The 24213-nt window shown below is 53.7% G+C and overlaps 10 protein-coding genes and 1 non-coding gene across 11 annotated transcripts; 4 read left to right on the top strand and 7 right to left on the bottom strand.

The window, feature by feature from the left end:
- Positions 1-452: 452 nt before the first annotated feature.
- LRP88_05770 (general substrate transporter) lies at positions 453-2161 on the top strand (the record flags this gene model as incomplete). The annotated part of the gene is made up of 5 exons (XM_083242317.1): positions 453-601; positions 650-811; positions 888-1021; positions 1070-1908; positions 1958-2161. The coding sequence occupies 5 exons, from the start codon at positions 453-455 to the stop codon at positions 2159-2161; spliced, it is 1488 nt and encodes a 495-aa protein (XP_083101253.1).
- A 496-nt stretch (positions 2162-2657) lies between these two features.
- Positions 2658-3575, bottom strand: LRP88_05769 (alpha/beta hydrolase; the record flags this gene model as incomplete). Its single annotated transcript, XM_083242316.1, has 1 exon — positions 2658-3575. One exon carries the CDS (start codon positions 3573-3575, stop codon positions 2658-2660), a length of 918 nt encoding a protein of 305 aa, XP_083101252.1.
- Positions 3576-4533: 958 nt separating this feature from the next.
- Positions 4534-4893, bottom strand: LRP88_05768 (uncharacterized protein; the record flags this gene model as incomplete). Its single annotated transcript, XM_083242315.1, has 1 exon — positions 4534-4893. One exon carries the CDS (start codon positions 4891-4893, stop codon positions 4534-4536), a length of 360 nt encoding a protein of 119 aa, XP_083101251.1.
- A 52-nt stretch (positions 4894-4945) lies between these two features.
- Positions 4946-5827, bottom strand: LRP88_05767 (Alpha/Beta hydrolase protein; the record flags this gene model as incomplete). Its single annotated transcript, XM_083242314.1, has 4 exons — positions 4946-4954; positions 5188-5404; positions 5487-5527; positions 5579-5827. The coding sequence occupies 4 exons, from the start codon at positions 5825-5827 to the stop codon at positions 4946-4948; spliced, it is 516 nt and encodes a 171-aa protein (XP_083101250.1).
- A 245-nt stretch (positions 5828-6072) lies between these two features.
- Positions 6073-7713, bottom strand: LRP88_05766 (GPI-anchor transamidase GPI17; the record flags this gene model as incomplete). The annotated part of the gene is made up of 2 exons (XM_083242313.1): positions 6073-7416; positions 7492-7713. The coding sequence occupies 2 exons, from the start codon at positions 7711-7713 to the stop codon at positions 6073-6075; spliced, it is 1566 nt and encodes a 521-aa protein (XP_083101249.1).
- Positions 7714-8604: 891 nt separating this feature from the next.
- On the top strand, positions 8605-10598 carry LRP88_05765 (uncharacterized protein; the record flags this gene model as incomplete). Its single annotated transcript, XM_083242312.1, has 3 exons — positions 8605-8611; positions 8659-9413; positions 9465-10598. The coding sequence occupies 3 exons, from the start codon at positions 8605-8607 to the stop codon at positions 10596-10598; spliced, it is 1896 nt and encodes a 631-aa protein (XP_083101248.1).
- Positions 10599-11046: 448 nt separating this feature from the next.
- Positions 11047-14232, bottom strand: LRP88_05764 (uncharacterized protein; the record flags this gene model as incomplete). The annotated part of the gene is made up of 1 exon (XM_083242311.1): positions 11047-14232. One exon carries the CDS (start codon positions 14230-14232, stop codon positions 11047-11049), a length of 3186 nt encoding a protein of 1061 aa, XP_083101247.1.
- A 2766-nt stretch (positions 14233-16998) lies between these two features.
- LRP88_05763 (uncharacterized protein) lies at positions 16999-18741 on the bottom strand (the record flags this gene model as incomplete). The annotated part of the gene is made up of 3 exons (XM_083242310.1): positions 16999-17703; positions 17771-17988; positions 18036-18741. The coding sequence occupies 3 exons, from the start codon at positions 18739-18741 to the stop codon at positions 16999-17001; spliced, it is 1629 nt and encodes a 542-aa protein (XP_083101246.1).
- A 419-nt stretch (positions 18742-19160) lies between these two features.
- On the top strand, positions 19161-20765 carry LRP88_05762 (beta-lactamase/transpeptidase-like protein; the record flags this gene model as incomplete). Its single annotated transcript, XM_083242309.1, has 1 exon — positions 19161-20765. The coding sequence occupies one exon, from the start codon at positions 19161-19163 to the stop codon at positions 20763-20765; it is 1605 nt and encodes a 534-aa protein (XP_083101245.1).
- An 807-nt stretch (positions 20766-21572) lies between these two features.
- LRP88_05761 (thioredoxin-like protein) lies at positions 21573-22303 on the bottom strand (the record flags this gene model as incomplete). Its single annotated transcript, XM_083242308.1, has 2 exons — positions 21573-21912; positions 21963-22303. The coding sequence occupies 2 exons, from the start codon at positions 22301-22303 to the stop codon at positions 21573-21575; spliced, it is 681 nt and encodes a 226-aa protein (XP_083101244.1).
- Positions 22304-23989: 1686 nt separating this feature from the next.
- Positions 23990-24080, top strand: LRP88_05760. Its single transcript has one exon. It is a non-coding gene; the product is annotated as a tRNA-Arg (tRNA).
- Positions 24081-24213: the final 133 nt, after the last annotated feature.

Here is a 24213-nt window from a genome sequence, read left to right as displayed (position 1 = left end):
CCGGCCACTGTCAGTTGAGCGCTTGTAGAGCAAGTCAGCTAACAGAGAAATATTCCAGCTAACTGAGGTCACAAGGGATCTCACCGAGGCTCTTGTCATTCCGCTCTCTCCACAGCGCACTAAGCAGCCTGGCCCTGTCAACCCACATTGGCGATCCCAAAGACGGTAGTCACTCCGGGGACCCGCAGAAAGGTATCCCCAAGGCCCATGCGGGGAAAACAAGAGGGAATGAATTGCCTGTTGATGATGAGCATCTTTGCAAGATTGCAAGTTCGGGGCTCTCGTGCCGTCGCGCCAGAGTGTGATGGACCTAGCCCTGTCCCCCGTTCTCCCGTTGTGTCGGGATCCTTTGGGCCCGTCCGTATACGACCTCGATGTGTTTAAATAGAGCCGTTGATCGCCTCTCTTTTTGTGATTCTCCAGTCAACCACTGCCAATCCAAGATCTTCATCATGGCTCTCCCTCCAAAGTGGTATCAGTTTGCAGTGTCCGTCTTTGCCTCGCTGGGCTCTCTGCTCTATGGCTATGACTTGGGTGTCATTGCCGAGGTGATTGCCTCTGGCAACTTTATCAAGCAGTTTGGCAACGACCCAAATAAGATGTGAGTTGGCTCACCCATGTGTCTCCGTGTTTATACTGACTCTGGTAGTGGTGCTGTCGTGTCCGTCTTTACTGGAGGTGCCTTTTTCGGTGCCATGTTTGCTGGTCCTGCTGGTGATAAGTTCGGCCGCAAGTATACTATCCTGATTGGTGCTCTCATCTTTATCCTCGGTGGTGGTCTTCAGACTGGTGCCTCGCATATCGACTTTCTGTACTCTGGACGATGTCTCGCCGGTGTTGGGTAAGTTTTCTCTGTCTAAGTTGCTGTGCTTGACTAACATGCCTAGTGTTGGCTTCCTTGTCATGATCGTTCCTGTCTACCAAGGAGAGCTTTGCCATCCTGATATCCGCGGTAGAGTCACTGCCCTGCAGCAGTTTATGCTTGGTGTTGGTGCTCTCATCGCTTCAGCTGTCGGCTACGGTAAGTCCCCATCACTTTGCTTTACTCTACCATAACTAACCCCCCCAGGCACATATGTCGGCTTTGAGGACCACGACTCTCGCCAGTGGCGCATCGCCCTCGGCCTCCAGTGTCTCCCCGCCGTCATCCTCGCCGCCCTGATCCTCTTCTTCCCCGAGTCCCCCCGATGGCTCATCGACAAGGGTCACGTCGATGAGGGTCTCAAGACCCTTGCCCGCCTGCACTCCCAGGGCAACGTTGACGACCCCTGGGTTCGCGCCGAGTTTGAGCAGATTCAGGAGCGCATCGCCGTCGAGCACGAGGCCGCCGCCAAGAGCTACCTCGAGCTGTTTACCGACAGGTCTTGCTTCCGTCGTCTCTTCCTTGCTGTTGCTCTGCAGGCTTCCGTTCAGATGACTGGTGTCTCCTGCATTCAGTACTACTCTGTCAAGATCTTTGCCAAGATTGGTATTTCCGGCGACGAGACTCTTCGCTACCAGATGATCTCTTCCGTTATCGCTCTGGTTGCTCAGTTCACTTGCATGCTTCTCATCGATAACACTGGTCGGCGCTGGCCCCTGATTGGAGGCAACTTCTTCAACGGAATCACCTTCATCATCGCCACCATCCTTCTCGCCAAGTTCCCCCCTGGCTCCGAGGGAGGTGGCGGCGCTGCTGGCTGGGGTTTCATTGTTATCACCTGGATCTACAACTTTTCCTTCAGCGCGACATGCGGTCCCTTGTCTTGGATTATCCCTGCCGAGATCTTTGATATGAAGACTCGTGCCAAGGGTGTATCTATTGCTACCATGATGTCGTTTGCTTTCAACACCATGATTGGCCAGACTACTTCTGTCGCTCTTGACGAGAAGGACGGCATTGGCTGGAGATGGTACATCGTCTTCATTGTAAGTTCCCTCTTTACCAGCATCTCTGTAACCAAGCTAACCAAACCAGGTCTGCAACATGACCAACGCCCTCTTCTTCTGGGCCGTCCTCCCCGAGACCGCTCACCGACCCCTGGAGGAGATGCGCTACCTCTTCACTGAGGCCCCTCTGTTTGTTCCCTCCATGGACAAGTCCAGGTTCGCCGCCGGTCAGGATCTCGAGAGGCGAGCCGAGGAGGTTTCTCAGAAGCAGGAGTTGGCTCATGTCAACTAAAGCGGCTGTTGAAGCTGGCAACATATAGTTAATAGCATCAAGTGTGTGTAGCATGCTTGTTGTAGACTGTTAATTGGAAGACGCGCTTGTGTACTCCATTCTGAGGCTGTCATAGGTACTTGCTGTGATATCTGTGAATACATGACTAGAAAGTAGAGAACCAATCTGATGTTCACATGCTTGAATAGTTGCCATACCAACATGGTTCCCTCGAGCACGACCCCTAATGCACACCCCCAAGTTGTCACCCACGATCCTTCACTCGCCGTAATATCTACACCCCTCCCAAGTAAACCGATCTCAACGGCTCCCCAGTTATACCCGAGTTGTCACCATCCAATCGCGGAGCCTCCCAACTACCCCTTGGCTCATGTGCGACTAAGGACATGCATCAGCCAACGGGTATACCCCTGACCCTTCACCCGTCACGATATCAACCACCAGGAAGACGCCAAACCATTTGTTAAACTTGATACTCAACTCATGTTAACTACTCCTAAAGGCTCTTTCCAAAAAACTCAATCAACTTCTTGCCCGCCTCATCAACCTTGTCATACAAATCCGCATGCGTCAATCCCTCCAGCACAACAAGCTCCTTCGGCTCCTTGGCCTTTGCAACCGCATCTTCGCTGTACCACTTTGTCGCAGCCTTTGTTCCCGTAATCATCAGCAAAGGCCTTGGGCTGATCATTTCGATAAACGCAAACGCGTCAAAGTTCCCCATGATATCCCAGCTTCGAGGAATACACGTGTTGGTCGCACGCTTGTGATATCCTCTAGGCGTGCGGTAGTAGTTGGCCAGATCACGGAACGACTCCGGAAAGTTATCTGGCAGATCCTCATACCTTTCCGGCAGCATATGGACAATGTCTACTTTTTCGCCTGTGACGTCACTGTTGCGGTCCGAGGCTGCGGCTTGGAGTTGAGAGTGGAGGACGTCCAGGTTGGAAGAGTCCTTGTCGAAGCCGCGACGGGCCATGGTGCCGACGCACACGGCTGCTGCTGTGGCGCAGGCTTTGATGCGAAGATCTGTCTGTGTCGCAAAAGGTGCGTAGCCACCAGAAGCACAAATACCGAAAACTCCAATCTTGTCGTTGTTCACCTCCTTGAGGCTAATCAGGTAGGTAACCGCACACTTGATGTCTTCAACCCGATGATACGGATCCTCAAGGTCCCGAGGTTCTCCCTCTGATTCACCCTGGTAGGCGGCATCGTAGGCCAGGCAGATGAAGCCGGCGGGTGCGAGGACGCGGGCGTAGTTGGCGGGTGATTGTTCCTTGATGGAGGTCCAGGGGTGGCAGATGACGATGGCGGCTCCGTTGCGGTTGGGGGCGTCGGAGGGGGGGAGGTAAAGCTGAGCGGCGAGCTTGAGGCCGCGGGAGGAGAAGGAGACGTTCTTGGGAGTTACAGACATGTTGGTTGATGCTGGTGTTGGTGCTTGTTATCTTCGAGTCTAGATATTCATCATCTCACACGGCATCCCTTTATTATATAGACACAGCTCAACACCATCATCTTGATCAATCCCATGTAAATGTGGAGTCATCTTGATACAAATGTCATAGTCAAAAGCTTCTGGTGTCGTCTTTTCGGTATTGACTTTCGGGCCCCGACAATCTTCGGGGTGGAGGCTAAAGGCAATGCAACCTCCGACTCCGCGATCCATGGGACAGAGGCTCCAATCCAACGGCTGCGGAGATGCCACTGGCTTTAACTTTGATAGGTGTCAGGCCACTTTTTTGACATGGGAAACATCGTTTCTCAGCTGAGGTGGTTGAATCTCTAACGTTATGTGACCGTAGAAGAGCTGTAAGTCCGTGAATACTCTGTTCAGCTTTCGGGTTTCAGCTTCGGGAATCGCCCGTTGTTTTCGGCATGATTAATGAGCTTGTCCGAAAGTGATTATTTCTCGTTGGATGTCTGACTACGAGAGTTCTTTGTCAACAAAGTTGGCTTGTCTCTTGATACACGTCATGGTTTCTACTAGCTCCAAGCACATGCTGGCCAGCGGTGAAGGCAACGGCACACCGGTTAGAGTATGCCTGAGACAATGAACTGTGGACAGCGTGTGTTTTGTGGCTGTTGTAATAGGTGAAGCTTGTTTCTCTGTATGCATGTTGAATGTAAGCACAAGAAGTCATTAACTCGATGACAGCAATATCTGTGAGGAACTGACCCATGATCTGGACAGTAAACAGCCCGTCATATTGCGTATCGTATACTCGTAGGATATAGAAGCCCGGCCCTCCGGAGCCATTAATCGGGCCCGGACCCGGAGTGGGTCATTGCTCCGGTATCCTGCCTCATTCTGAATGCCTTCACTCACCATAACACCCCCAAAGACTTGAACTTGACGATCAATCCCATGTTAATCATGCCCCAGACGCCGACCCAAGCAACTCCTCAGCGAATCCCCCAACCGCATCCTTCATGGTATCCAAAACACCCTCCTCAACCCAGAAATGTCCTGCCGTCGTAATCTCACGCCCTCGGAATCCTGACCCAGGTCTGTCACCTAACCTCGCTGTCCAGGCTCGTAATCTGTGTACCGCTACAAACACATCCGTGTCTCCATAGACAGCCAGTGTAGGATTCCAGATGAGCTTCTCCTCGGCCGCCACGTCGTGAGGATCCCGATTCTTGACGAGCGCCGTCGGTACCAAGGACATTGTGGCCAGGTGTGTAACCAGACCTTGAAGCGGGGAAATCACGAAATACGCTGGCTTCGGCATGGTGAGGTCCGTGATGGTAGGCAGATGCTCCCCCGGCGGAGGAGCAACAGAACTACTCTGACTATCCGTCGGACTGTGAAACAACCTGTGCCCATGCTTCCCCGACCTAGCTTTCGCAATGAGATCGTGAACACCTCGTCGAAACCTCTCCTCGTCCAGCGAGAAGCTCCTCCTTCCACCCTCATGGCTCCGTCTGGGACTTCCACTCTCGTCGCCGCCAATCCTAACGCCGCGCTTGCTCTTCCCTCTTATGGAGCCGTGCTCTTTCATCGCGGCGCGGGAGCTTGCTAGAACAATGTTTTGTTGCTCAGCTAGGTGCGCTGCTCGGAGGCGGACTTCTGCGGCGTCGGAGCCTGCAATGGGAGATACGAAGGGTTGGAGGAGAGCGTCGAGGGGAGGTAATTGGCTTGTTATCATTGCTCCGTATGAGTAACCGCCCATGAGGAGGATAGGACGTTGTCGAGTCGTCATTGCGTTGACGTCGATGGGTGCTGGACTCTTGGGTCCAAGACTATCCGAGGATTGAGGTCGAAAAGGATCGAGAAAGTGAACATAGTGTAGGATAAATGCTACAAAGGTGGCATAGTCGTCACGCTCTGGTTTCGAAGTCCAGCTCGTCTTGCCCGCCGAGCCACTAGCGCCTCTGATACAGTTAGCCACGAATCAATGCAGACCCTCGAGATACGCACCGAAAGTTGAAAGTGCCGACTAGATATCCCTTGCGCAGCAGCTGAGCAGCAACTACATCAACCACGGGATCATCGTAGGATCCTCCCAAGGGGGCATAGGGATGCGCTACGACAGCGGCATGGCGCTGCCACTGCGGAGCGCGAGGGTTCGCCAACAGCGACACAGGGTGGTAGACGCGACAGTCGAGGGTGAGGCCGTCGTGGATGCTGGGGAGCGTCAGGGTCAGGGTCGGTTCGGGGAGCATGCTGGGCGTGTCAGTGACATCTTGCCTCTGTCGGGACCCCGTTAGTGATGATGTAGGGTCTGGGTTGGATCTGAGGGGATCTCGATAGCGGGAGATGTAGTACGTCAAAGCTGGGGCGCCAAGGATGGTTGAGCCGAGGCGAAAATAGGTATAGCTACGTAATAGTCCAGGACAAGGGTCTTGACTTGAATTAATGCTCGTATCTATAATTCTACATTTCTAACATACATACATAGTAAAATAAATCATTGCGCCTTCTTCTCGCCTGCATCCTTTGTCCTCTGTCTCCTCCTCTTGATCCACCCCCTCAGCTCGTTGACCAGCCCCATCACCAGTGGAACCCCCACGGGGCCCAGAAGGGGGAGATAGACTGCAATCTTGTGCTCGTCTGGGAAGTACAGCTGTCCGACCATGCTCTTTTCAAAGAATGCTCGCTCAGCCTCTTCCTCGGCGATTCTTGCATGCAATAGTCCAGATGGGTCGCCTAGATTGGAGCAAGCTTGTTGCAGATGCTCCATAGTTGATGCAACACCATCAGCGACGCTGCGGGGAATAGCAATGGATGGGAGAGCAAGAGACAACCGTGCCAGCGATCCAAGAGTTGAAGAAGCCTGCAGCAGCAGATCCGCAGAACGAATGCGCGACAACGTAGATAGCCTCAACGGCAGAGATCCAGATTGCGGCGTGCCCAGCAACGACAACAAATGACCATTAAACGTCAGCATCGGCTGCTTCAGCGTCTCAGCCGACACGTGCGCCGTCGTCTCGGGCAGCTTGAGGAGATACACGCTTCCCCACTGCGGAAACATCCACGACTGCGATGAGGTTCCTGCTTCTGAGTCGAGGCCGATCTTTTGGTCGCCCACGTAGATGACAAAGTTGACGGTCGGAGCTCCACCGATCGAGGGTGAGAGAGGCCACTCGGCGGCGTTGATGAAGGAGGCCAGATCATCCTTGCTGAGCACCTGCGACTGCGCGCCAGGTGTCGCGTAAAGCTGCACCTGCGTGTCGATGGTGAAATTGTGGATGGGACCTAGAATATCGAGCATGGGCTTCATGTACTCTTCGATCGCGGCCTCAATGTCCCACGTGTTTGGCACAGCGCCGGCCGTGAAGAGCGAGAATGTGAGGTGATACGTCGGCGCATACCGGAGTGATCGCGTGGTTCGCTTCGATAGCTGGTCGACCGTCTCAGGGCTCAAGCCTGGGGGTTTGGCGTCGGGGGCTGAAGACGTGGAGAGGAGGTACGAGATGATGGATTGTTCCTCTACAAACGTCGACTGGAGTTCGTTGGCAATATACGTCGCAAGAGTCGAAGAAGATGAAGAGGAAGAAGGAACGGCGTTGGGAGGGTATGCGATGTTGAGAACGGCAGAGTCGGAGTCTAGAGAAGCCGAGTTGCTCTCACCGGGTGTGAGCTGGATCGTCAACGCAACATGGGAATCGTCGTCGGTGGGGGACCCTTTCGGGGCGAGCTGGAGCCGAAGGTGATGACCAGAAAAGTCATTGTGGTCGTCGAGAGCATGCTGCGTCAGGCGCACGAGGTTCTGAGCGTCATTCTCCTGGAGCGCATCGGCCTTGACAGAGATCTGGAGGGGAAACACTGGACGGCAGGCCTAGAGATGTGAGTTTGACGAAGCATATTGTGGCATTGATCATCTCACCTTTCCCTCTGCCCATTCTAGCATGCCATCGAGGGGAAGATTGGCACGGTATATAGTCGTAGTCCTCCACCAAATGGGAAGACCAAGACACAGTACTATAAGCCAGAACGACACAACGACGCGGGTGCGCCTGGTAATATCGGAGGGCTTCTCGGGAGGAGGTGAGTTGAGCCCGGGTTTCTCGGCGGACGGTGCCGGAGATGATTCTTGGACGTCCGCCATGATGCCGTCCAGAGTTTGTGAATAAAGGCGCGGGGTGGAATTGTGCACCTTGGCTCTTATCGTAATTGTCCTTTTGGTAAGGGAGCTTGGAACACGACATCGCCATGTCACGTGATGAGGACGGTGGTTCGGTGCGTGTAAGCGCCGATGTGGAGATGCGACTAGATGAAGTCTACAAGATTCTGGGGTTGATGATACAATAAAGAATTGGGTATGTTATTTTCCATATTAAACTGTCAAATGTATCAGGTGTATGATGTAGAGTTTCTGCAGGAGAGATAGCTGTACCTCATGCATGTATCCTCTCCATGATAACTGACATGCCCATATCCACAACATCGACATCTTCTAAGACGGATAGCACCGCTTATCGTGCCGTACCTGCAGCGTTCCATCAATCAGATCTCTACCTCCTTAGCAAAAACATCCAAGTCATCATCGTCATCATCATCATTCTTCTTCTATTTCCCCTCATCCCGCAACTCTTGCCCTTCTCAGTTTAAATCCCTTCACATGTCGTACACGCATCCCCCCCAAACGTCCGTGTCTCGGAGCCGAGGCATCATCACCACTCCGCAGGACTTGACCATGCAAGACTTGGTCCGACAAAGGCGTGTACGAATCGGGCAATTTCATCGCGAGTGTTGGTCGTTGTAAAACATTGACCCAGACAAGATGGGCCTCTCTTCTTGATTTCTATTTAGTTCAACTCCCTATAAATACCTCCAAGCCCCTAGTCTTCCCGCTGTGGAGAGTGTGTCGTCACTGACATCTCCTTATCGCCATCACCCCATCGACCCACGTCAACAACACGGAGCTCGTTCTCTTCTTTCAGGTCCGACAGGTCCGAAGGCCTCAATTCACCTCCATCAACCTACGACAACCTCGACGATGCCTGGTAAGCCCTCTACCCCCTCAACTCTAACTCCCAATGCTAATCCTCAGTCCCTCTCGCCCTCGCGGCCCCGGCCGTTGCTGGCACCATCGCATACCTCAACGCCCGCTCCTCCACCTGGTACGACCTCTGCCTCCTCCGCTGCGTCCTCGCTGGCGCGTCGCGCATGTACTACCGCGAATGGGTCGACCGTCTGAACCTCTTCTACCTCGTCGAGAACATCGCCAAGAACCCGAAAACCGCCGACCGTCTGTTCATAATCTTTGAGGGCAAGCGCTTGTCCTACGGGGAAGTTTACGACAGAGCGCTGAGATGTGGACAATGGCTCAAGACGGAGCAGGGCGTTAAAAAGGACGATATCGTTGCTGTCGACTTTCAGAATTCGGATACGTTTGCTGTGCTGTGGCTCGGTCTTTGGAGTATCGGTGCGAAACCTGCGTTTCTCAACTATAACCTCTCTGGCGCGTCGCTGGTACACTGTCTCCAGGCCGCGACGAGCAAGCTGTGCATCGTGGATCCCAACGTCGCCGACAATGTGGGACAGGATGTTCGTGATGCCATGGGCGAGATGAGCTTCGTCGTGTACACGCCAGAGGTGGAAGCTCAGCTCTTGGCTACAGAGCCTGTGAGGGCGCCAGACTCCGAACGATCCGAGAGCAGTCTGTCCAATATGGCTATCCTCATTTATACCTCTGGCACGACTGGTATGCCCAAGGCTGCTGTGGTATCTTGGGGAAAGTTGATTGTTGCGGGTACCATGGCGCAGAAGCTGCTGGCTCGTGAAGCCGGCGATATCATGTATACCGTGAGTCCCCCCCATCTCAGTCTTCAACTCCATACTAACACTCACCTCCAGTCTATGCCACTCTACCACTCCTCCGCAGCCATCCTCTCCTTCTGCGCAACCCTCCTCGGCGGCAGCACCCAAGCCCTCGGCCGCAAATTCTCCACAAAGCTCTTCTGGCAAGAAGTCCGCGAATCCGGCGCAACATCCATTCAGTACGTCGGAGAAACTCTCCGCTACCTCCTCGCCGCGCCTCCCCAATATGACCCCGAGACGGGCGAGTGCCTCGACAAGAAGCACAATGTGCGCGTGGCGTTTGGCAACGGTCTGAGGCCCGACATCTGGAACGAGTTTAAGGAGAGATTTGGGATTGAGGGTATTTGCGAGTTTTATGCTGCTACTGAGGGCACGTTTGGGACGTTTAACCTCAGCAAGAATGATCTCACTGCTGGGGCTATTGGTCGAAATGGTTGGATCTACAACATGATTATGAGCTTCTCAGTCACACTCGTCGAAGTCGACTGGGACACCGACATGCCCAAACGCGACCCAAAGACAGGAAGATGCCGCAAGGTCCGCGCCGGCGAACCAGGCGAGATGCTCTTCAAGCTACCCTCCAAGGATCCCTATGCCCGCTTCCAGGGGTACTACGGTAACAAGGCAGCCACGGAAGCCAAGATTCTACGAGATGTGTTTAGCAAGGGCGACGCTTGGTTCCGGACTGGAGACGTTGTTCGGTGGGATAGTGATGGACGCATCTACTTCCATGACCGCATTGGCGACACGTTCCGCTGGAAAGGCGAAAACGTGTCAACGGCCGAAGTCAGCGAAATCGTATGCCAACACCCCATCATCAAAGAAGCCAACGTCTACGGTGTATCCCTCCCGCACCACGACGGCCGAGCAGGCTGCGCAGCAGTATACCTCTCCTCAGAGCCCACGCAAGAAACGATGCAAAGCCTAGCATCCCACGTTCAAAACTCACTCCCCAAGTTTGCCCGCCCTCTATTTCTTAGAATCGCCACAGAGATGGGAGGCGGACAGATCACGGGGACAAACAAGCAGCAGAAGCATGCTCTCCGTGAGGCGGGAGTTGATCCTGCGCAAAAGGACATGGGAGAGGTATATTGGCTCAGGGGGGATAGCTATGTGCCGTTTACAGACAAGGATTTCAGAGAGATGGAGGGTGGCAAGGTCAAGTTGTAGTCTAAGAGTCTAGGATACCCATAATGATAGTGCATACTCATTTCATCTCGTTTACTCTTCTCCCTTGGACCGTCACTCTGACCCGTCACATCTATTTGAATCGACACTAGTTTGGTTCCCTATATCACTCCAACCTAGACAATATCTCACACCTCACATCACCCCAGCCTCGGCACGGCACATGCATTCTATATCCCCCAAGCCAAGGTCCATTAGTCTAGTTAGCGCGTGATATCTTATATGTTATGATATGTCCATCCATGCTATGCATGCAGTACTCCATGTACATTGCTACTCGACATCCTCCTCCTCCTTTCTTCTACATAGATAGACCGTGACTCGTTTCGTTACACATGCCATGCCAGTGTTTTACTTATTTTGGTTTCCCGCGCTAATGTTGCTTGCCTGCCCATCCGATGCGATGCCAATTTCACCTCCAGCAACCACCTCATGATCCTGCTATTCCCAGCCCAACTCGAGGCTGGCTTGGGCCGCCAGAGTACCCCGGTCCCATGCCGCTTCCACCAGTCGTCCCTGTCCTCTCTCTCATCCTTCTGCCCTCCATCAGCCCTCGCAATCCTCGCTTCTGCAGCCCAATCACACTACTGAGCTCGCCACTCCACACAAAGTTCTCCCGCTCGCTGCCACCAATCTCTGAAGAGCTCCACTCTGAACCGCTATGGCTTGTCGTCGCTGACAGTTCGTCGCTCGGAGGACGGTTAGGCTGCTGTACATTCGTGTTGAGACTAAGACCTTCGGTTCGCGCCTGGATATCTGAAGAAAAGCTGTCGCTAGCTCCATGGCCCAAGGAAAAGTCGGATGTAGCAGTAGGCGAGCCAACAGGGTCCAGAGTTCCCACAAAGAAGTTGGGGTTGAGCGATCCATCAATGCCACGACCTCCACCGGCAGCCATTGCTGTTGCGTTGAACACGGCGGCTGCGTTTCGGCTGTCAAGCAGAGCATGAAGTCGTTCGACGACTGCCTCAAGAAGCCCATCGATACGATAGGGTCGCGCAATTTGCAGGAGCGAGCAGAGAATCTGTGGTGTGCAGAGCGGAGAAGATGGCGGGGGTAGGGAGCTCGTGTAGAGGAAGTGAAGGAGGGCTTGGATCGTGAGATAGGTGTGTGGCAGGTAAAGACATCGTGGTCGTGAGTTTGGTGGTAGTGAATGAGGCGTAGGCGCGGCATTGATGTTGGTCGGGTTGGCCTCGTGGCCCATGGCCCCAGCAGAGATGCTTGAAGGTGCTGTGCTTGCTGGGATACCAGTCGAGCCCAATGATCCAATAGTGCTACTCATGGATCCGGAGCTCTCGGCTGTCCTGGAACTCGGCGTGATGGTGATGGCTGATGCTCGTAGGGGATTGCTCGCCAGGCCAGACCGGAGAGTCATGGCGTCACTTCCATCCTGAGTTGCCGTGCCCTCTCTCAGTAGCTGCACAAAGTAAGGTCCCCATCGTCGTCCTACAATCCTCGAGTTGACAGGGATCCGCTCGCCCCCGATGCATAGGATGTCCATATCTGACAGCTCTCGTAGAGTAAACGCCTTCTCGCCAAGCTCTTCGCTCGCCCTCGAATGGTGTCTTCCACCAGCTGTGTACCCAGCTTTGCGCGCGAGACTGAGTCCAGGGCCCGCATAAGGACTGCTGGCAGAGATGAAACCAGACAGAGGGCTCGTCTTGCGTGGGTTATCATAGAACCCAAACGCTTCCAGCTCAACCATGCAAACGTTGGAAAAGTTGATTCGTCGGTGATTATAGTCATCAACGAGGCTTCTCTTCCGGTTGCCCAGAATCACAAACGTGTTTCTTCGGTTCCAAAGCACTCCACGATTCCAGCTGCCCTGGCTAAACACACTTCCTCCAGCATCGATCCGGCTCCACGTGAGCGTCCGCAGATCCAGGGCCCAGAGAGCATACTCCTGCCGAGACGAGGTGAGGTACGTCCCGCTGACCACAAAGTGTGTATCGATGACTCCACCGTTGGGGAACCGCAATCCAGGAGGTGAGTATGTTCCCGACATGGGCCTCTCTGTCAGAGTTCCGTCTGGCGCGCGAATCTGCAGTTCCAGCTTGACATCCAAAAAGTTGTAGTTGCAGTAAATGAGCATAGACGATCCTGGTTCCCGGGCTTCCTGGCTGATTCCTCCCTCTGTTCGCTGCACCCCATTCGAGTGTCGTCGACCGAGCTTGGCTGCCACCGCAGGGGGCAATGGAGCCGTCACGCTTCTGTATGCACCCCAACTCCTATCCAGAGGCTGTGTGGATGTCCATTTCAGGCTTCGCAAGTTGAATACGCTGATTTGCTCGATATAGTTGTTCCTGCCGTCTTGTCCACCCACAATCACCATTTCAGCACCACCTGTGCCGTCAATGTTGATACCAATGCGACCTTCGTTGGGGTTTCCGGATGAAGGGTTATGCTGGAGGGCAGATAGAGGTGCGCGGTGCGAGGAGAAGGTAGCGGATGAAGGAAGTATACAGGCACAGTGGGCGTACCGGCCTTGAGGAGGGTCCTGGGTCGGGATAAATGTCCACACTTTAGTCGTGACGTCGTAAATGTAAATATCAGACATGACGGTGATTTCAGGTTGGTCACCGCCAGGGGGTTGGTTAGGGGCAGGCGACATGCCTCCATAGCAGACCATCTTGGTATCTCCAAGCGCGCACATGGAGTGAAAGTATCGAGGAGGTGGAACATCGCCTGTCGTCTCCAGCTTCGTCCAGTGTCGCCTAATAAGATCCAGTTCATACATGTCTGATGTTAAAGGGGCGGGTCGGCTTCTAGACAGAATCCTTCCTCCAAAAACATAGAGCTTGTCCCCCAAGATTGTGGTTGTGGCTCCAACTAGCGCATGGGGCTCTCGGCCTGTCGTTCGATGCACATTGCACATGAGGCCAGAGAGGTGTGTGGAAGGACCTTGTGACGGTCCTCCAACCGGGTTTGAACGACCCTGTGTCACATTTGGTGATGGTCCAGCAGAGGCCGCCCCGGTGGCCCCTGGCTTCAGATTATTGTTGGGATCTTGGGGTCCCTCGTATCTGGAAGAGCTCGACACGCTGCTCATGCTGTTGTTGGCCTCGTTAGCACCGTACATGTGCTGCGGTGGCGCCGAAGAGTTCGAATCCATAGTGCTTGTCCGGCTGTCCATGGCGGGTTCTTTTGGTGGCGGTGGTGGTACTGGCGATTGCGCCGGTGATGGATCAGGATAGTTTGGCGTGACCTGACCCTCAGGGACGCTCGGTAGGTTTGTGGGAGAGTTGGAATCTAGTGGCGACGCAGAATCTCGATTGGGAGGTGGTCGGGGTAGAGGCTTCGCAAGACTATATTGTAGGCTCAAATTTCGAACATGCTGGATGGCCGAACTCTCGGATGGTTTCTGAACGCTCGATGTGGACGAGCTCGCAGAGTGTAAACTCGACGAGGAACTCTTTAGGTTGAGGCGGGAAGGGCTGCGAGAGAGCTTGACTGAGGGTAGCTTGCGAATGCCTCGATAGACGCCTGAGAGCAGATCGGGAGTGTAACGAGCGGTCGTCGGCGGCGGTCGTCCGTCATCGGAGTCTGAATCGGAAAAGTGGGAAAAGTCGTCGACGGCTGGAGGATCCTGCCGGACTGTTAGTTCTGAGGAATCAGCCATGTCAGTTGGCGAGTGGATGGCGCAAGTAGCAAAACATGAGATGATGGATCTGGCAAAAGACAAGGAAAGAGAATCGCGGGGATAAAGGGTAGCACTGGGCGAGGAGCTGACCAAATAGGAACTCGCAAAATGACAGCTGCCCTCGAGACGGAAGCCAAGGAAGGGATGGGAGCCAAGGGAACGGGTGAGCCTAACAGACGTTGCGCTGGAGATCGTGAGGGCGATCCGGTGAGACCAGGGAGGTCACCGCTCAAGATGGGTCTAGATGGGGACTTTGAGCCAGGGTTGGCGAGGGCAGAGAGATGATGACGGAAGCGTAAAAGGACAAGAGGCGTAGTCGAGAGACACGAGGACTCAGGGAGGTGAACGGAAGGGGCCGTGGCGGTTGCTGGTCGCGGGGGAAGAGGCTCCGTCTGGAGACAGGACCGAGATGTGACAGGCGGCCAACCGAACGAGGATAAGAACGACAGGGACACGGCGGGACAGAGAGAACAAGACAAGGACCAGGCAGCGGAGGCAGGGGAAGCAAGGCGTACGTACCGTTCGTCAAGATGCCCGAGAGGCCGCGATACGGGGCAGTCGGTCAAGAGGTTGCAGGTGGTAATTTCGGTCAGGGTCGCGGGCGTGGAATCGAATCTGTCGACATCCAGGAGGTTTGGGCAAAACGGGAGAAGTGGACAGCCGAATCCGAACACTGGAGCGCACTGCAGCTAGTGCAGCGCACAAAGTCTAGATCCAACAACCACTCAGAGGCGTCCGAGCGAGAGCAGGGTCGCAGTGGCAGTCTGAAGTCGTGATGAAGGGGACAAACGGACACCGACACCAGCCAGACGAAGTGACAGGGCGTGCGTTGGCAGTCCGCGCACGGACACTGAACGAACGTCAAGGAGGGGATCCGAGGGGTTCGTTTCCAGGGGGTCGAGCTGTAGCGCTAGTCCGCGTGGGAAACGGGGGGTTTCTCCTCGGGGGGAGGGTTCGATGCGATGCGATGCTGCAGGTGCGAGGTTTTAGCGCCAGACGAGGAGATGAGACGAGACGAGACGAAGTCTCTACTGTAACTATCCAGTGAAGATGGTGTTGGCGGCAGCAGCTGCGCTGTTGTGGGCGTTGATCGTCGTGAACCTGGGATTGGTGGTGCGCTTCTCTGGGGGTCTCGGTCGGTCCCAACGGTGGAGCGGATCCCTTGGGCAGTCGTAGTATCCCGTTCGCGGAAAAAAGTCAGGGGCAGCGACGGTCAGATTCTGAACCTAGAGAAGTTGCTTTTCAGCGATTGGGATCGACGATTATGACGATTTCTCGGCCTTGATCTTTCGGTGAGGAAAATGATGGAGGAGAGACGGGTTGTTTCAGACGGCATGGCGCAATCAGCGCTCAGCAGGAGCTCCAGCAGTCACTAGAGGAAGGCGGCAACCACTGGCAGACGGGATGATTCGACCAATGAGAGTACGCAACCTCCTGTGGGAAGGTGCGGCGTAGTCGTAGTCGTAGTCGCTGTCCACTGTTTTACCGCCAAGCAAACCGAACGCGTTAGCTGTCAACCCCCTAGAAAATGTGACAGCGCCTAGAACTTCAGTGGAAGCAATGTGTTACTTTTTTAGCGACAAGGGTCCCTGCAGCTAGGTTGGTCTTGTGATGGGTAGTAACCGCTATGGAGGGACTGACGTAAGATGAAGTGGGTGTTTGTCTCTGATCATAAAAGACATGATAAGTTTCAGAATAAGGGTGTCTAACTATTCTGAGAAGGTTTAGATAGAAGATCTTATTAACTAGGTGTTTGAGGATATTGTTTGCATTGGGTATCGTAATTAAAATGCTCTTATCTCCACATCCGCCTTGGATCCCATCCACCTGCTCAAAGGGGTGTCTTTCGGCTTGACTCTTGTTATGCTTTGCATCTGCTGGGATCTAGAGTTTCTCATAGATGTAGAGTTTGTCTTGGCATCACAAATAGGCAGGCAAGGATATTTCGGCTTTGGGGCGAGTACGCGACGGTTTCTACATACGCTACGACGTCTTGGCTGCTTGAAATTCATCCCAACTTTGCCCATGCATTCTAAGGCAATGCTACGCAAGATGTGAATATTAGAGGTTGCTTTAGAGTAGTTTCACATGCTGCTCGTTGGAGGCGTGGATACTCAAGGATCAATGTCAGCGGTGACAAAAGATCCCCTCCACGGAAGTCCAGAGATCAACATGTAAGACGAAACGAAACATTCTAAAACCACTACGACCATGATTCCCATTCTAGACATCAAAAGGCAGTTTCGCACCCCACGGGGCATCCATCTCGGCAGCCTTTCCAAGCTAATCAAGAAACTAACCAACCCGCATATACGCGAGACCACAAACGACAACCAAGACAAGGATCACTTCCGAAACCGTCACCAACAATCAGAAACATCGCGGCATGTGACCGAAACGCGTGGTCTAGACCCTCTTTTGAAACGGATTCAGAAAGATGGTGCTTGGCGGTCATCAATAGCTGCATTGCGCAGTGTGATGAGACGCGCGGCTTACAACTCGCTTCTAAACATTGACTACAATCAGTATGCGGTTCGGTCAACCTCTAAGCGAACTGCAAGCCTATCACAGCTGAAGTTCCGTGCATAGATAGTTGTCGGCCCGGGAACTCTATGGGTGTAATAATCTTGACTGGCTTCTATTCAAGTGGGTTGGTATCTGCCTATTCAGACATGAGCCGAGGTCGGTTCCGGCTAATATCCATCGGGCTTTGTAAATATAGCCAGCCGAAGCAACTATCCGTCATTAAACAACCGTTCCAGCCACCTTGCTCTGCGTGTTCTTGGGAGCGTCGAAATCATAGCAGACATCAGTGATGGGGAGCTCGACATGGTACAGGTTGGCGCTCCACCACTTTGTAGCAAATCCAACAAGATCAAAGACAAAGTCGGACTTGAAGGTGACATCACAGTCTCCGACAACTCCTCCAGAAGCGCCTCCAACGTGCGTAGCTGTTCCGTTGGTCGAAGCGCTGGCAGACTGCTCTGAGTCGAGAGTAAACTTGTTGATCAAAGCGGGCTTAGCTGTAAGACCGCTGCTGAGGTCGATGAGTCCTCCAAGAACCTTGACGGCCAGTTGGACAGTCACGGAGGTGCTGGCGTTGAGCCCGACTTCAACGCTCTCACTGACGTTGGCGTAAGAAGTGTATTGGGGAACCCAGCCGGTAGCAGAGTTCTTGGCTGAGTCAAGGACGTCGAGGTGGACGTTTCCATCAGGGATAGAGATGCCAGCACCGGCAGTGACGGAAACGGCGCCTGAAGCATCAATGTCGACACCAACGGCGAAGCCGACACCTGGGCCGAGAGAGACGATTCCTGGAACGTCGATAAGGTTGAAAGTAAGAGAATCAGGGTCGTAAAGAATGGATCGAGACCAGGCAGCTGCGACATCGGCGCTCAGGGCGACGTCGGCAGAGAACTGGGTATCAATGTCAAAGTAGAGATGTTCGAGCTAAGACGGTCAGCACCAGCATATTAAAGAGATTGCATCTTTCATTCAATGAAATTCAGAAACTCACCTTGAATCCCCAGAAGTTGTACTTGAGGTATCCCGAGAACGTAACTGTAGACGCAAACTCGGCCTGGTCGGCCTTGACAGTCACCCAAGGGTCTTCCTTGAACAGGATTGTATCCTCTGGCAGTCCAGCTCCGAAGCTCAGGGCAACGCTGGGATCAAGCGTGAGCCGCTTCTTGAGGGTAGTAGAGGGAATAGAAGAAAACTCCATCTCAAAGCTGTCTGTGCACCTGTCAGTACATTGCAACAGTTTTATGTGTGCAACTCACCAGCCACCTCTGAAATGTCCACCTTTGAGGCACTGCAGGTAATGGTCTGCTTCTTCTCATCGGGAGAGACGTTTCCAACAGAGAAAAAGGTACGCTGAGATCCCGAGTCGCAGCCGCTTGAGCCACTGGTGATGATGGTAAAGTCGCTGTACTTGACCCAAGACTCCTTGGCCTTTTTGAAACCTTCTCCCTTTCCAAACTCGACGGTGATGGAGTCGCCGCTGCACTGAACCTTGGCGATGGATCCGATGGTGTCGAGAGCAACAGCAGGCTTGTTCATGTCGATCTTCATGTTGATGGAGCCATCTGCGGTCTTGTTGCCGGGGACGTTTCCTCCAGGGACAGTTCCCTTGGGAGCACCATAGGACAGCTTGACCTTCTTCTTGGGGACACAGTTCTCGGGGTTGGAGTGATCCTCATCAGGGTGGGGAACTGGCGTAAAGATGACGGTGGTGTTGTGCTGGGCAGTGGGAGTTGCTGGGCGAATCGTGGTCGTGACAGTCTCGGAAGCCTTGGGAATCTTGACAGTCTCGGAGGGTTTGGCACTCTCGATCTGCGCAGCAGCAACAGTAGGGACTTGGCTGGGCATTTCCACTACAATGTAGCGGACAGAGCACGCGCATGATTCTTCAGCAACGGCATGACGGGCGAGCAGCAGCAGATTGCTGACTGCAAAAAGAATGGACGAAGATGCAGAGATCTTCATGTTGAATGAGTGAATGGCAACTGTAGGAGATTAGCGAAAGGAGGGATGCATGGCCAACAGAGAGATTTCGCAAAGGGATGTAGTTATCTATATACATGATATATCGAGACAGGGTCCTATAGCGTCCTCGGTATAGCCCGAATAGGGCAGGAGGTACCACAACGGCATGTGAAGGATCTACTGGGTATAAGATAATTAAAACCGCCGAGAAGTGGAGTAGTCATGAGGTGAGAACGGTGGCAGTTGTGAGGCTAACTCCGGTTGGACCCTGCAGAGCCATCGAGTTGTGGCTTGGCCCGCTCTATGACATGGGTTGTGATGCAGCCCGTTAAGGTAGCGAAACTCAAACCCAACAACTACAGCCCTTCACGGCACTTATACCCACATCCCGTCGGCGAAGCCCTACGTGATCCATACCCATGTCAGTGTCTGAGCAACTTGTCCAGAGCGTCTTCAAGACAATCCCTCCCCGCTTGCGTGGGCCTGGAGGCGCTGTCGCCGTCGTCAAGGATGGGCATCTCCTCGGGCAGACCGTTTGGGGGTACGCAGACCTTGACAGGAGAATCCCCATGACGGCGGACACGCCGATGCCCATCTGTTCCATCTCGAAGCAGATGACATGCGCCGTGCTGCTCGACCTGGAGCGTAACCCGACGTTGTCCATGTCCAAGGGCGACATCAGGGGGCAGTTCGAGGCTGAGCTCAAGCGGCTGCTGCGTCCAGAGATGGCCAAGGACGGCAAACTGACCCTGGAGCACCTGTGCGATAACCGCTCCGGTATTCGCGATTACTGGGCATTGACCACGCTCTGGGGTGCCAAGCCGGAGGGACGGTTCGACCTTGACAAAGACGGCCCGCAGGCAAGGGACCGTCTGAGGAGCTTCCACTTCGAGCCAGGGACAGAGTATTCCTACTCTAACACCAATTTCCACATCTTGGCGCGAATCATCGAGAAAGTGAGTGGAGAGTCGTTCGAGGTGTTGCTGGGAGAGCGAGTCTTTGGTCCAGCTAGGATGAAGACTGCACGGCTCTGCGCAGACACGTCAAAGCTGCCTGAGCCGTGTGTTGGATACGAGGGAGATGAGAAACGTGGCTATACGCCTGCTGTTAACCGCATAGAGTGGGATGGTGACGCTGGCATTGTGGCTTCGCTCTCAGACATGGTTGCTTACGAGGGATATCTGGATCGCAGCCTTTCTGATCCGACGAGCTGGTACCAGACTGCGATTGAACCGTCACAGTATAGTGATGGTACACCAGCTGTGTATCGCTACGGTCTCTCCCACGTCGACATTGAAGGAGTGGAGACTATTGGCCATGGCGGTGCACTACGTGGGTTCCGGTCTCGACGTCTTCAGGTTCCAAAGGAACGTCTCTCTGTCGTTGCCATGATCAACCACGAGTCAGAGGCGGGAACACTTGCTGAGCATGTTTTGAGAGGTATCCTGAACCTCCAAAGACCTCAGTTCCCCGTTGTCGCACCGACTCCCGACTGGTTTGGCACCTTTATTGACGACAGGACCTTTCTGGCAATCACGGTGTCACCGAGCGTCAAGGGGAAAGTCAGCATTTACTACGCTGGGTATCCCGAATCTATCACCCTCACGGAGCCTTCGCGTGGAGTGTCTCGCGACATGACTGCGACTCTCACTTTAGATACACTTCACATCGAACGCCTGAAGGATCACAGGTCCCTCAGGGCTGTACGTGTGGTCCAGAGCGACACCCCCGTGGACAATGCCTTTTACCAAGGCGACTTTTACTGCGCCGAGATTGACTCAACTTTTCACTGTTACGACCAGGGCGGTGTAATGTTTGGTGCTTTTGATGGATTCCTAGGTGAGGGGCCAGTACAACCGATGCGGTATGTTGGTGGCCATGTCTGGACTCTCTCATGTCCGCGTGGAATGGATGCTCCAGCGCCTGGTGACTGGACTGTTGTGTTCAAGTGTGAAAAGGATGCTGTTGTTGGTGTTGGCATTGGGTGCTGGCTTGCCAGATCGCTCTATTTTGTCAAGAAGTAACTAGGCAAGTATTTCGCTCTTTTACAGAACAGCAGAGTGTCTGGGTGATACCCCGGCTCATCTGCGAGGAGGATAGGATAGTTGTTGGTGCTTGGGCTGTATGCAACATGATTGATGATGATGTAAGTTGCGAAACAACACAGAATGAACACGAATGGCTTATTCAGATGCTCAATTCCATTGTATCCATTGCCCAATAAGATGGCTGATATCAGCCAGCTCAAGCTGCCGGTATCGTAGCTAGACACACAGCTAGACTCACGTCAGTCCAGCATCACGAACCCACTTCAGCAGCATCAAACCTCCGGAACTCGGCCTCCAAAGAGAAATCCACGGCTGTCGTCAGCCAATCTCGCTGTGCACTTCTCAAAAACATTTCAATTGCTGACCGAGAGTGTGAATATTGCTCACTTGGCTTCATCAGCATCGGCGTCTACATGACACCTTCGGGGTTCACACTGGATGGGACTCTCGCCGTCTAGCAGGGTTCTTCAACCTTCTTGAACCTCCTACTCCACTTGGTGCCGCCATCGGCGACCGATGGTCCGAACCCCGCCTTCTAGATGCGCCTCATGATCAAAAGTTGGGCCGTTACTGTTTATCACTTCACGTAGACAGACGGGAACAATTTTGGTCATTTCTTCATTTGTTCTTCATCTTTATGCTATCACAAATGGCAAGTCTAGAGTAGGAGACCAGTCATGGTGGTTCCGTCCACTGGTATCATGACAGCGGTCGTACTGCGCCCATTCAAATCTCCCTTGCTCATCTGCTCGGTATCATTTTGGGTATTAAGTGGTGATCCCTTTACTGGGAAATAACCTTCTCCTTGGCCAGAGGGGTGAATCGGAGGTAGGGCTTGACGATGCGGAACTCGGGGAAGAGGGTCTTGGCCTCCTCGTTCTTGACAGAGGGGTGGACAATGACGTCCTCACCGGGGACCCAGTTGATGGGGGTGGTGACGCGGTACTTGTCGCCAGTCTGAAGGGAGTCGATGATGCGGAGGATCTCGGCGGCGTTGCGGCCGGTGGAGGCGGGGTAGGAGAGGATGGTGCGGATGGTCTTCTTGGGGTCGATGAAGTAGACGGATCGGATGGTGAAGGCAATGCCCTTCTCATCAACGTTGGTGGCATCCTGCTGGTCGATCCTGGGGAAGTCAGTACACTGTGGTAGTTACACACACAGGCGTCAACTTACATGTCGTAGAGCAGAGAAACCTTGCGCTCCTTGTCACCAATGATGGGGAACTCGACGTTGCCGCCAGTGACCTCGGAGATATCCTTGATCCAGCCCTCGTGGGACTCGATGGTGTTGGCAGAAAGACCAATGGGCTTGACACCACGCTTGGCGAACTCGGGGGCAAGCTTGGCCATGGCACCGAGCTCGGTGGTGCACACGGGAGTGTAATCCTCGGGGTGGGAGAAGAGGATGACCCAGTTGTCGCCGATGAACTCGTGGAAGTCGATCTTGCCCTTGGTGGTCTCGGCCTGGAAGTTGGGGGCGATGGAGCCCAGACGAAGAGGAGCAGGAGCAGACATTTTGGCAGATGAAGTTGAAGAAGTTTTGAGTAAAAAAGGGTATCAAAGTTGTTTGGGAAGCAAAAAGGAAGAAAGGAGGGAAGAATGAGGGAGGGGGCGGGGATTATATAGACAAGACGTGTTCTCCCGAGCAAGCACGACAGGCCGGTAGGAATTCCGAATACGCACGCAACTCGCTCAGCCTTTTCGAGTGGGTTGCTAAGCTGCTACACCTTGTTGGAAAGCTCGCCGGCTAGTGGCACGCCCAAGGGGATGCTAACCCGCGACGATCCAGCCTCACCCAGAGGCCGGATAAGTCCAATTGAGGGCGCCACGAGGTGAATTGGCACATTGACGTTGGGGCTATTGAAGCTCGGCGTGCAACCTTTCTGACCTGAAGTTAATCCACCAAGTAAAGTATAGGATCACTCACGGGTGCTAGCAAGCTTGCTCAATCTCTACAATACAGAAATTCAATTACCACTATCTATTCTCATTCTCATCATCTCATCTTCTGTCCATCATCATCTCCCTCATCTCCTTCATCACCCCGCCAAACCAAATAAACAAGACACCCCTCACTCATAACGTATCTCTCCCCCACCATCACAAGCCTCCACCACCCGCCAACCTGCCCCTCACTTGGCCCCAGAACGGCAAGGCTCGGTATTGCGTGCTGGGGACACGTCTCGATTGGTTCACTCTTGAGAATTGTGCCATCGCCAGCGGCAATGCTGCCATCGCGACGTTCCTGACGCAATCCCTCCCGCCTGCGGCGTGAACTCACCTGCCTGCCATAGCGCGATGGGCCGGGCACATCTGTGCGCTTCCATGGGCTTCGGAAGTCGGGGCGGGTTCTTGTTGGTTGAGAGATACGGCAGTGAGACGTGGCAGTGAGGATAGACGCGGTGTAAGAGCCACTATTTGATCAGAGTGAGTTTTTAGCATTGACCATCCTTGACAAATTAAACTATTCTTGACTGCATTCGGGGTAGTGATGGTCCCTTGTTTTCGTCAACATCAAGGCGATACGCCATCCGCAAAACTGCCGGGCCCAGCACACCATGGCAGCCAAGCCTAATCACACAAACCTCGCATCACATCACGTTACGCCGTAGCTTCGCGTCCAAGTGTGATTGACAGAGACAGCTCTGCCTGGCATCCACTTTCATCCCCACGTCGCCAGCAAGTCCGGTCTGTCGCTGGAGGCCTACCGCCCGACCCGATGGAGGGGCTGGTTGAGAGCTGGCGGGGTAATTGACTGTTGTAGGGTAATTGAGGTTGACCAAACATGAAGAAACATCGTGTAGTCTACTGTCTAGAGTTTGGAGGAAAAAAGAAGTAGATTTGAATCTATGGAAGCAATTTGTAAACATGATGGTGGTACCCTCAAATCATCATGATGCTTTCATAGCATGTTTGTAGCCGGCTCGTCCAGGGACGATGTTGGAGGAGGAGAAGGGCATTCAGGAGAATCCATTGCACCCAAGTCCTGGGAAGAATACTTAAGAATAGGCCAATACAAGCTGTTTGAAGCCGTCAGACCTCACACTCAACACTCGGCGATCTTAGCTTTACCACGCATCCGTTGATACAAACGGCCATTGTCGAGGCTTCTCCAGTCGTGGAAGGGCTCTCCCTGCACGTGCCCGCAGCCCCAGGCTCATGGTGGGCCGTACGCCGCCTATTCTTCAACAAACAAGCTCCGGCCGCGTGGCCTAATGGCTAAGGCGCTAGATTTCGGTTCTCGGACATCCGATCCCTCTAGAGATTCCAGGTTCGAATCCTGGCGTGGTCGAAAACAGCTGTCCGGATAATTTTTTGCGTTTTGGAGCATTTTTGGTGGTTTTCTGAGCATTTTGGTGGTGGTGGTGATGCATTCTGACTGAGGTGGCTTTGATATTCAAATCGCGCTCTTTCCCTCTGAGCGC

This window comes from Fusarium phalaenopsidis (genome assembly GCF_050370095.1).
Source record: "Fusarium phalaenopsidis strain FUZ10S chromosome Unknown contig_32296, whole genome shotgun sequence".
In the NCBI taxonomy this organism is placed as follows: domain Eukaryota; kingdom Fungi; phylum Ascomycota; class Sordariomycetes; order Hypocreales; family Nectriaceae; genus Fusarium; species Fusarium phalaenopsidis.
The sequence above is the reverse complement of the archived record's forward strand: the minus strand, read 5'-3'. Positions and strand labels throughout refer to the sequence as shown.